Source organism: Molothrus ater, chromosome 2, assembly GCF_012460135.2.
Source record: "Molothrus ater isolate BHLD 08-10-18 breed brown headed cowbird chromosome 2, BPBGC_Mater_1.1, whole genome shotgun sequence".
Classification (NCBI taxonomy): domain Eukaryota; kingdom Metazoa; phylum Chordata; class Aves; order Passeriformes; family Icteridae; genus Molothrus; species Molothrus ater.
The window spans coordinates 98,442,486-98,455,289 of NC_050479.2; the positions used below are offsets into that span (position 1 = coordinate 98,442,486).

The 12,804-nt window shown below is 38.7% G+C and overlaps 1 protein-coding gene across 4 annotated transcripts in view; it reads right to left on the bottom strand.

Annotated features, from left to right (window-relative positions):
* ALCAM (activated leukocyte cell adhesion molecule) overlaps positions 1–12,804 on the bottom strand; it is a 115,303-nt gene that overhangs the window by 62,592 nt on the left and 39,907 nt on the right. Inside the window, exon 1 of one of the 4 annotated variants that reach the window (XM_036379806.1) lies at positions 6,022–6,086. The exons of the other annotated variants lie outside the window; for them this stretch is intronic. Coding sequence (XP_036235699.1) covers positions 6,022–6,043 — 22 coding nt within the window. The 5' untranslated portion in view covers positions 6,044–6,086. Of the gene's footprint in view, positions 1–6,021; positions 6,087–12,804 lie in introns of those variants that run through there. 4 annotated transcript variants of the gene reach the window in all.

Here is a 12,804-nt window from a genome sequence, read left to right on the forward strand (position 1 = left end):
TTGCTGCCAAGTTGCAGAGAAGTGTAGAGCACCAAGTGTTCCCTCTTTGTGTACATAAAATAAAAGTTCAGGATGTAACTCAGCCCACACTTCCCCAGCTAGAAACTAACCTGACTTGGACTTGTCTCCATCTGGAAGAAACACGTGACAGGACATTATGACGGGAAAAACTGCACAGGGGACTCATCACAGACCCAACCCTGGTGCTTTTTCACTAACACCAGTTCTTGCCACATAATCTCATGGCACTCTAAATACTGAGTGCTATAAAGGCATTGTGTAAATATGCTTTGGGTTTTTTTGTTGTTAAACACATGTCAAATCTTCCATATCACATTGAAAAACTGTTTTCTGGTCCTTTTAAAGGAAGAAAGTAATAAATTATTTATTCACTCTGCTTAGTGGGATACCCTGTAATGTCTCCAGGACCTCCATTAATGCTCCCAGTCCTCTTCTGGTCTTCCCCTCATTACCTGCAAACAGCACTGTGCTCTAAAACACTTGCTCTTGCCAAGTACAGGAGCAGAACTCACAGTTTTTCTGGTGTTCATCACTTATAGCTTTGTCTTATGTGGGGGTTTTAGAGGAGGTGGGACTACAGACCAGCACAAGCAGAAAGTCAGCCAAAAGATACATCTTTAGGAATGGCCAGCTCTGGATAGGTGTGTACCCACCATGCCCCTGAACACCCTGCAGAATCACAGGCTCATAACAAAGTCTGGGTTGAAGGGGGTTTGGAAATCATCCAGTGCAACCTTCTGTTTAATGGAGAATCCAGATCTGGTTATGCATGTTATATCCTGTCAAGCCAATTCTTAACTATTTACAGTGAAATACTACGTTTTTATCTAATCCTCTTCAAATCATGTAAAAAGGGTAAGAAGAACATGCAAATACAAGATAGGTGTTGACTTTAATGGACACCTTTCATTTTGACTGATTTTTGTATATTAAGTTTTCCCTTCAAGGAATGATCACTTCTAATACAATTTCAAGACAGAAAGCAAATGCAAGATTTAAAGTGGCTCGTAAATCACCTGATATCCTCTAACTCTAACATCCAAATCACCCAATACCCTCTAGAGTTTTGTAATAACATGGAGATAACAAACAATAAAAATGCAGTTCCAGAGACTTTATCAAAGCATCCTAGAGACCTTCTACTCCAGTTGCCATCTGGTGTAAAACCCAAGCCACAATATTGTTTTCCAGCTAGGGACAGAAGCTGGTGAGCCGTTTTGTAATTATTGTGTGACAGTACTAGAATACCTTGTTTGTGTTGGACTTGGGCCTGTCTAAACCTTGCTGATATCAATCAGCTTCACTGAGTGCTGGATCAGATCCACACCTGAGAATTTAAGCAATTTAATTAAAGCTTTGTCAATCTCAAAAGTTTGTTCAAGAAGCATCTTGCCATTAACAGAAGTGGACAGGTTGTTCTTTTAAACTTGTAAGGCTCTCCCTTGAGGACCACAGCAAACATTTTAGGTCCTTGATCTACAGCTAAGGTTAATCTGTTTTAAGAATGTCCTAATCAGTGAAGATGTGCTGGATATTGACGAGAAAGAAAGCAGAACAGAGCCTTGATTAACTGAAGGGCAAATTAAATTTTCAGCTGAATCCTGGGACACTGAAAAAAGAACAGGTGGAAGAAGGAGGAAAATTTGTCTCCTGGAGAATAAGGAAAGATCTGAAACTCTAAGTCTCTGTGCAGATAACTACAAGAGAGGCATTTGGACAAAGAAGAATTACAATCAATCAAAACTGGAAGGCTCAAAGGGTGGTTCCATTAAGAAACTCAATATCAGATTAAGACCACAGGGAAGAAAGATCCTCTGAATGTGAGTTTTATTAGAAGGAGTATTTTAAGAAAAAAAAGAAGAGAAAGAAATGTGACTTCAAGTTGTGAAAGAAGGCTTCCTGCCTGCCCTGAACTCTGCACCTGATTGCTAAAATAGGTGCTATTTGCCCTTTCAATAGCCACCTCTGTGGATTTTAGTGAAGATTTTTTGTGGAAAACCAGGATCATCACCTACTCGTTAGGAAGAATTACACCAGTATTGTAAGATATGCCTGAACCACCAGTCTCCAAAAGACATCAGCAGCTGCTGAGAGGACACTTCATCTCTTGAGGCTGTGATTAACTATCCTGCATCTGATGCAGGGAAGCAAAAGTAACAGACTCTGCAGCCAAAATATGAACTCAAGAACTTAACAGCTGATCATCAAAGAAATCATTCTCTAGAACATATGCAGACCATTCATGTGTATGGGGAAATGTTAAGAAGTAACATTTCTTGCAACATAAATTGCAACAAATCAAGGGAAACACATCACCAAAAGAATTATGAGGAAAAAAATTTCTGATTTACTATTTAAGTAATGTCACTGTAGACGGTTCTGAAATTTGCTGTTCTTGTTAGTCAAAGTTCCTCTCATAAAGTATCACTGAAAGAAGCATAACATTGAGGAAAAAAACCCAGTACATAAGGTGAGGAAGCAGAAAAAACTGAATAACAAGAGGTTAGATAGAAAAAAAACTTAAACTGATTAATTTTTAACTGAATTGAAACACTGGCAAAATTAACATGGCCCATCCAAATTGTTTTACGTGACATTAAAAAAAAAAATCAAAGAACATTGAAAAAAATTAAGAATCCTAATTTCTTCTGACTCTATTAAATCACAAAATACTTTGTGGATCTTAAGCTTCCTAATCTGTAAAGAGACTTTTGGTACTATAAGCCATTAAAAAATTCTTTGTTTTCTTAGAAAATTATCAAGACCAGTATCTTTTGTATATCTCTTCAAACTGTGGTTTAGTAAGTAGGGCTTTCTGAATGTATTGCCCATAGTCTTAGTAATGTCAAAATCCTCTTTGTATTTTAGCATACAAATTTATTTTGATTCATGAACAGTCCTTGAGCAGAGTAAAAATTTGCTTCTACCAGTACCTGAAGCATACAGAAAGCCTACCAAAAAAATGCAGCTGAATACACTACCACTAACATTCCTGGCTTATCTATTCATGCTGTAAAATTTCCATTTCAGCTCCTCAGTAACTCCCACTCTCCTTTTAAAGGTAAGTATTATCAGGACTAAGTTTGCTTTTCAAAAATTTGACTAATTTTTTTGTATGCTGATGTAAAGCCTACCAAGCATTTGTTACAAAAACACAGTCCTAAAGTCATAAATTCAGGATATTTATCTCACTGTATTTTTGTAACCCCCAACAGAACCATCTAGAGTCATTCTCTGACTCTAAGAAAAATTAATAAAGCAGTAAACTCAGGTAAAATTGATTTCACCTAACTGTATTTGCATTCAGTGTGGGGTTTTATGCCTCTTCAGCACCACCTTTATGCTCAGATGAGGGAAAATGATATTCCTAGGGAACTAACAAAGAAGAGTCTTGCTCACAGTGAAACATGCCCTTCTGACCATGAGCAGATGCTGTTTAGACAGCTGACTCAGATGTACACCTGCCCAAGTGGTCAGATAAACTCCTGTGATTACTGTACTCAAAATATTTGGAAAAAAAAATTCCAAACAGCCAACAGTATTTTTAAGGAAGTTATTAACAGAAGCTGACAGTCAGATATTCTGTGCATAAGCCTACAACTGTTCCAGCTCTGCCTTGGAGAGGAACATTTTCAAACCCAAAGCTACCAGCAGTCCTCCCCAGAGAGCAGGGATACCCAGTAAAATCCATGCTGGCCACTGCTGCAGGTCTACATGGGCAGATCTCCCCCCTTAGGTGGGACTTAAGTCACTTAAGTGACTCTGGATACCTCAGGAAGTCCCAACACGCAAAATAACTATATAGCAAAATAGAGCCTCGAGAACTGTTCAGATATCAATCAAGATTTTTTTTCATATGGTTGCAAAAAAAAAAGCATCCTCATTTCTATCACACTGGTACAAATACTCATGATTTTGCAGTCACCAGTTTGCAAGATGAAATGCTGAATAAGCAGTTTCAGTATTTTACAATTTTTGCAGACAAAAAGTAAAGGTTTTCTAGTAAAAATGCTGACATTAACTCGCTCTAAGCATTACCAATATTTTTAAAGTTAGAGAACCAGAGAAAAAAACAATATTTGCGAAATCATGTAATAGATCAGTGCTGAGAGCATTCCTTTTCACAGATACCATAAGTGATGGATTTCTTTCCCCAAAGACTGGAAGATATTTCCCAGACACTGCATACAGAGAGAACACTGCACAGGCATTTAATCTAGTCTCTCGTAATAAAACATTCAAAATGTTTAGAGGATGTAACCATGACACCAATGTATGAAACTTTATTTCATAGAGATGTTGATATTGAGCAAACTACATATCAATATTCCCTAGATACCTCAATTAAAAACCTACAGAATTTTTAAATGATATCACCATTACCATAAATCACCAAGATTAAAAAACCATGCAATGGTTTATGGGACTTCTTCAAATTAATTTAATAGCTTCAATTAATAATAACTAGGATTTTAAGTTTTCTTGTTAGCAACTGGCAAACTGATCCCTTAGCAAACTTTTTTGACCTGTAAAATAAGTAAATAAATGTATATGAGAAAAAAAGCTGCTTATAGTTTTAAGACTGCAACAATTGAAATTATGAGCTGATTTTTCAAGTCCGTTCCTGTGAGAGAGATAGGTCTTTTTTTTGTTAATCCTTTCTTCTACTTTGTACTCTCCAACACAAGGAAAAAAAGAGAGGTTGAAAGATACATTAAATTCACAGGATGGAACTCAGAGTTTCTATTTCAAGGGAAGAATCCAAAATTTTTCTCACTTGTTTTCAGACAAAATTTATCTAGGAATATTTTGTTGAAACTAGCCACAACATAGATAAATATTTATCCATTTATTTCTAGCTACCATCCCAAGCAGCACAGCGATCCTCCCTATGCTCTCCCTTAAGCATTTTAAGCTGCTATTCCTTATTTTTCACAGAGCTGTTGGCTCTTTATGATTTCATCATGATCTTCTCTTGATGATCTAAACTCACTTTCTGATAGCCATAATTTTTAAAGTTTCCTGGCATTTCTTAAGGAAGTCTCTGGTCAGAATCACTTAGGATGAGCTTATCTCCCACAGTAATGAAGAGCTGAGGGAATTTGCTTTGAGACACAGCCAAGAAACTTCTAGTTTCAAAGTTTAAACACACCTACTGTTGATTGTAATATGGCCTTTGCTGCAGACTGTGCTACCACACCTGAGCACATCTGTTTTGCCAGTGAATCAGTATTACTTTGCACTTGGGGGAGAGATGATGGGGGAAAGGACCTGCAATTTTGACTATCCAGCCATTCTGCCTCCTCAGGATATCAGTATTAGATATTTGGATGGATACCTATCTGCTCCACTGAACAGGGAAATTAGCTGGTATCTACTGATCTGGAGGACATGTACAGGGATTTCATTTTCACATCTATCTGCACAGACTGACTGACTGCTGTCACTGTTACAGGTAAATACAGACTTTATTAACCACTATGTGGCCCTTCACAGGGAAGGATAAATGCTGCCATTCTTCTTCTTTGTGAGATCACAAAACTAACAGACAGAAATTATGATTATCCTCTACAACCATGGATAACTTATGTGGTACCATGTGTTTCTAATGGTAAAGAATAATATTGACATGAAAATGGATTTAACACATCCTGACCTATGTCTGCATTTTCTTCCTACAGCAAAAGAAATAACAATTGAGTAGGATTCTTTATAGTATAATCTGTACTACCATGCAAGAATCAAGGCTGGAAAAGAGCAGAGTTGGTGCAGATTATATCAACATAGTGTATTAAAGTTCTCTGGACACGTACTACCTCCAGAGTTTTATTTCATTCTTCCCTAAATCTTTGCAGTCATTTTGTGAGAATTGTGTGCAAGCCAAGAGCAAACAAATCCTTGTTACAAGCCATGTTTTACATCCCTTCTGCAGTCAGGATGAAAGCTGTCTTTGTAAGGTACATGACAACAGACTGTAAAGGTTTAGCGGTGTGACTTTACCCTGGATTGCTTCCATTGCCATATTCAGACTTTAAATTCAGGAGATGAGGTGCAGCAATAAGAGCAGTGTCTCCCAGAAGGGTTAGATGCACAAAGGAGAGCTGGCTTTTTCTTCTATGCTTTTAGGCAATTCTCCTGAGTACAGAACAGAAGAGAATCACAAAGGCTGACAGACTGGTATACATGGGTTTGAATAGGCTTTTATTTTTTGTTGTATAGATAACTGTTTTAAGTAAATTCTTCATGGTCATCAAAATTAAACATTTTATTTCAAACTCAAGATAAACATGCTTTTGAACATAAAATGAGAGCCAACACACCAGGGGCTACCTCTGCCACACCCTGCCCTTCAATTCCAGTACCATGGGAAATGCTAAAGGAAATCAGAGGAGGGAAGAGACAGTACAGAGATTTGGAACACAGCTGTCTTCTCATGTCATAAGAACTCTGGACTAAAAGTCATCTAACTTTATGGAGCAACTTAAAAAATCATTTGGAGGCACTTTTAAGTGTACTGGTTGCTCCTTCAGAGATCCCAAAAAAACAAATTAAGAGTGCATACTTACTGGCTCACCAACAGGGATTACTTTTCTCATGCAGGACAACCTGAATGATCAGTGCTCCAAGAGCAGCTGTCAGAACGCCCTGAAGGTCTCCTGCTGGTGAACTTCAAAAGCATAACTAATCCTGCCTGATTCTGGTAGGAAGTATTCACCCTCCCAGCTCTGCTGGGGAGGAGATAAAGGAAAAGCATTTGATACCAGTGGTCACAGAAGCATCAAGCACTTCAGAGGGAGTCCTGTGTTTCCTGTATCGTTTTCCAGCCCTTAATAGCATACTGATTTACCTGCTACATCTTCTCTTCAGAGGATCCCAAGCCATATTTCTTCATCATAAAGTTTCTAAGATTAGAGTGAGAGAGGCAAGAAAAAACCAAACAGCTCATCTGGCCACCTGCCCTCTTCCTCCTGCACTCTGCCCTTCCCAAGCAACAAACCAGACACTGAACAAAATGAAAGCCGCTAAGCTTTCTGTGGATGTCTCTGTTCCACCCAACAAAAGCACATATACACATTCAAAGCAGAGGACAAGGCCAGAGGTTTCACCTGATCTAGAAACTGGCTCTGGAGAGATTCATCTTAATTAATTACATCCTGCTTTATAAATCCAGCAGACAACGTAACACATGTGCTATGCTGGTTTCAACAATGCTGGAGAAAATGAAGTAGCTGACAAAGGGGAAAAAATTGCCTTTTCAACCTTTTGCCATTTGAAATTAATTGCAAAACATGTACCAGTGTACTGTAAAAAAGCTGAAGTCAATATAAAAATTTGCAAAAGTAAGGACCCTCATGTATTTGATATATACTTAATATGATTTTATTTTGAAATAACAATGAATTTTTTTAAAATTAACCAGTTTACAGGCATTTTTGCTATGTATACATAGGCTACCTAGAAAAGCAGTGTTACCATTTCTGTTTTTCAAGCACAAAAGTTGAACAAAATAAAAAGAGAAAAATCAACTCTTTAGTGTAGATTTGAGCTTAGAGAGCCTGGAGTTCATATCCAGCAGAGTAATGAATTTGGCAACCAAACGTGGAACTTGGAAGTCATATCAGCCCTCATTTCAAGGTGGTTATGTGCAGGGTCTCCAGCCTGACAGATATCTCAGGTCACTGACCTGACATCAGTGGGATGAGCAAGCAGGAAGGGAGGTGCAGCTGAAGGACCTTGTGAGTGCCAAGCTCTGCACCAAGAGGAGACAGCAGCTCTTGGCAACCCAGGCATCCCCAGCTCTTCCCATTTCCAAAGCAGCTGGAAGAGGAATGCAAATGGTGACTCTAAGTAATCAGCAAAAGCTAAGTGCTAAGGAAGTTACTTCACAGACTGACATTTTTAAGGTGAATGGGACCTGACCACTCTGCATTAGTTTCAGCAGTTATCAGGTTCTTTAACTTCACACTCTGTTTCAAATAGAGTAAGTCAGTCATTGCTTTCTAAAAGGGCCTAATTAGTCATCCCAGAGTGTGTGAAACTTCATTTCAGAATGAAAAATGACATCCCAGAATACTTAGTTAACCTAAGTTAACTAGTCACATACTGCCTAGATCAAAGGCCAGGAACTTGAGAACACAGCTTACATATTCATGATAAACTACAGATCTCTGAAAGCAAGGCTGGTGGAAGACTCTGGACAATACATGCCCATGTGGCAATAAATCCATTTATGGTGCCAGATTAGTTTTCCAATTTACACTGCAGAGTTCTCAGGAAATCTTGCTCCAGTTGTTCAAAATCATCATGATCCAGCTTGAGCAGATGTTTAGCAATGAAGCAAGACACTTGGTACCTTATTTTGATGTTGAACTCAGATAAGAATGAGATTAAGCAACTGAAGCACAGAATTTCCTCAAATATCCCTGAACAATAAGGTAAAAAATAATGGCATATTTAGAGAAGGTTGAGTACTATTGTCTTTACTTATTATATTTCTAATTGTAATTGTCATCAGCTTCTCAGGAAGAATGTAAAATAACAAAGGTTTCAGGAGTGGAAATTGAACAACCGAAAAACTACAGATTTGTAAATAAAATTTGTAAAGCTTTCTAGCAGACAGACTTTTAAACTATGCCCTCTAAATAATTGTTGTCCCAAGATATAGTGCAATAACAGAAGTCTCTGGTCATGAAACCACAGGGCAAAAAAATCCAGAAAGGAAACAGGCACTTCGGCACACTTTTTCTCCTTAGAAGGCCAAAGCACACAACACCTGCCAACATAATTGCTTGTTTCAATAAAAATACTTAGATGATCTATTTTTCAGTGAAAGTAAAGGTTTTTAAAGATCCCTGCAGACTAAATTTATCAAAAGACCTTCATGATTTTCCTTATATTGATATTTTCATAAAATGTTGTTGGATTGAGATTCAAAGAACTCATTGCTGTCTAGGAGCAACATCACAACTACACATTCACATATAAAATAGAGGCCACACTGAGCAAAGATGAACAATTTGGAACATTCTCCTAACAAAACACAACCATCTTACCAAAGTATACACTGCATGCATGAGTTGCTCACTTTGTCTGCTTTAAACGATTGAAGCGACCTGGCCTAAGTCACTCCTCTGAAAAATGCACAATTGAGAAATGATTCTTAGCAAATGGGGTGGGGGAATGCTGAATGGGAAGTCTTAGTGCTCTGCATGTGTCATTCATACTAAACTGCCTTTTTATGAAAGTGGACTTGTCTGTACTTGAGAATTCAAGAGTCACGTTACATGTCTGCAGAGACCCTGGGAGGTTTGGTTACAAAAGCCAGACATGGTATTGTGTATTCCCTGATGACAAGAAGTCAGCAGAGCCTATTACATCACTTCAAAGTGGTCAAGCAAAGGCAGGAAACCCCCTGACGTTATCTGATAAATTCTTTTGTAAGTTAGTTTGGCACCAGCGTGTCTGGTATCCAATACTTAGGATACACAGCCTACCAAGTACATGCTATTAGATTCCTGCTATTTTGTGTCAACAAGAAATGTATGCTGTGACAAAGAACTTTGTAGTGAAGTATGGGAGGAGAGAAAAGTCAGAGGGGAACACTACATTTCCCAAATAAGTAAGGAAACCAATGAATTGTGCTAGGATTGACTATTGCTAACAAGCTACCATTAGGGAGAGAACCTCACAGTTCAGAGCAACTCCAAGCATATCACATTTCACTACCAATACCTAGTTTTCAAACACAATTCATTGTTGGACAAGCCCCCCAACCAGGCTATCAAAAGATCTGTTTTTCTTTTACGATACATTTCAAGCAATCTTCAGGCATATCCAATATCAAGACTATGACTGAAGAAGGGAAGCAAAGGAAAGACAATAATCCAGAGAGTGACCTATTTCACAGAATCATCACAGAGTAATTCAAGTTGAACAGGATCCCAAGAGGTCTCTAGCCCAGCTCCCCTGCTAAAACCAGAATCAGCCATAAGATTGCATGAGACTCCTCAAGGCTTTATGTGGGCAGATCATAGAATCATAAAAGCCCCTCCTCTATGGCAGGCTCCTCATCACAACTGCTCCAGTTTACCCACATCTGTCTTTTGTCTACAGGCCCAAAATCAGGAGCAGTATTCCTGATGTGGTCCAGGACTACCAGGTCAAGGGAGCAGCTGCTTCACTTGACCTGGTGCTCTTCTCTGTTGGTGCAGCCCCAGACAGTATCTGCTGTCTGCTTCAAGGGCATGCTGCCAGCTTGGGGGCAGCTCACCTGTTGAGACTTCTAGGCGATCCCAGTGAAAACTCAAGGAAAAAAGGTTCTGAAGACTTGGGCTGCCTGAGGAGTTCTTACCTGTGTGCACTGTCACTCAATCTGTCCTGTTCAGCAGCAGGCCAGCATTTTCCTTGCTTATTCTTTTACTGCCCATCCAGTGGCAGAAGTTTGCCTTGTGGTCCTCAACATCCCTTTCCACCTTCAGCTCCAGGTGAGCTTTGGCTTTCCTAACACAATCACTGTGTGCCATGGCAACAATTCTGAATCCCTTCTTCGCAGCCTGCTGCTGCTCCCACCTCCCCATCCTGCCCACTCAAAATGAAGCTCAGTTCTTATCTACCTACTTTTTTTGTTGACTAAGAGGCAGAATGCTCAAGAAAAGGAAGGAAAATATCAGCATGAAGAACTTGCCAGGTAACTTGAAATTCTCTCACAATCTTGAGCTCCATCATTTCATGGTTGATTCAGTCATTGATTACACCACCATTTTCTATTTGTTCATGAGCTACAGATCAGGAAAATATTACCCCTAGTTGGCCCATTAGTGTAAGCATTAACAAAAAAAGTAATTCCAAGTCCATTTCAATATCAATTTTAAGGTATTAAGTCTGGTATAAATGGTGGATTTTGTGAAAAAATGGATTTAAAGTGCCTCTAGACTTTGAAGTCTCTTAGTACTCAAATGATTTGGTTTGCCTACTTTGCTCAGTCATAAACTTGGGACAGTAAGAATTCAGATGTAGAGTTGCATTTGATACCAGTGGTCACTGTACCCAGACTTATGGCAGTAATAAGCCTTTCAATGTCTGGAGATTATTCCAACTATTAGAAAGATAATATAATATGAACTTCCAGGCTAAGAAATAGTTCTCTATTGAAGCTTATGGCAAAGCACAGGAAAATAAAGCTTGAGCTGAAAAATACTCCCATCAGTATTTTAGCTCTTTTTACTTAGTTTATCTAAAGCAACCAGATGCGTGCAATGAATAAAAATGTCTATTTTGCAGCATTTCAGCCAGTATTAGAAAAATATACACTTGAGGACACAAATATTGGCAGAAGGAATCCTCTGCCTGAATTTGGATATATGGTAGTTTTGTAGGTCATGCTAAACTTCAAAGAACAAATATAAAAATTGCCCAATTCTTCTTTTAAATAAACAGCACTTTTGAACAAGAAAGGCTAAAGGAGACTATTTCTTTCACAGTTAAAGCACTCTATAACTACTTCTACTATTAGCAAAAGGCTTCCCCCCACCCCCATGTCTAGACAGCAGTTTTTTATGTGACAGAGACCAAGCAGCCCAACCTAGCTGTCAGGCAGTAGAAGTAGCATCAGTCTTTTTTAGCAGTGTCCTCCATGATACTTTTTTTTGGATGAGGCTTCCATTTAACATATTCAGCTGTATCTGATGTAGATGACTGTCTGCTAGGACGAAGACAGATGACCCCTGTATATTATCCTGTAGGGGAGTTGCATTGATTTTGCAATACCACCTATTCACTGTTTCAGTTCACAGTCTGGCATTTTTGTCAGTACTGGCAGTTATTTCTCATTCTCCCTCTGAGAAGAACCGACATCTATCATCCTGCTGGATGAAAGCCACAATAGGTTTTGCTCATCTACAATAAACACTGTCATATATGGAGCCTGGTGTCCTATTGAAACAGAGCTTATGTAAACATGGTGAGCTGTGTACGTGTCCATCCATCAGCTGAGCCCTAATTATTTGGCCTGAAAATATCTTGCAGTTGATACACAGCCACCAGCCTCAAGGTTCTTCAGTACTTATAATTTTCTCATTTAACAGAGATAAGGACTATAAGGAAGCCCATACTTTAATTTAATTTCTTCCCCTTTGGATAAATTAATTCATCTGGCTGATTCTCCTTGGATGTGGGTCAGGGTTATCGTGGATATGACCTCAAGGATTCAGAGTTTGAGAAGGCAGAAGGGAGGTATGAGATAAGCAATACAATACAGAGACTTTCTTCTGCCTGCAGATGAGCATGTAGACTTGGCAATACATGTTAACCACGATATTCTAACCAATAAGGTCAAGATGAACAGTAGCAAGTCCTGAGCTGTACTTTCTGGGAGAGACTGCCCTTGACAAATATAATCAGAAAATTTTTGTAACAGAGGTCTATGGAAAAGGGATGTGATATTTATTTAGCATATCTCCAAGTTAATTCAACCTTCAAATCTATTTTCTCAAAGATTTCATTGACCCACACTCTTGCAATCCCACATTGTGTCCAAGTGGTCTGGCCAACATACCTTGTGTGTGACATTGATTCCAATGAAACATCCTGTATTATCATTCCTACATAAATGATTGAGGTAACACTTGTTATGTCACTGTCCTTTGCTTCCAGTGTTGCTTACTTCAGCCTTCATAAATCTTGGGACAGGTTGCTGTTTGCTGGCTATTTCTCCTTGTTTATTTGAAATATGTTTGTTTTTCCTTCATGAGATCACAGGAAGAAAAACAAAAAAATCACATAGAT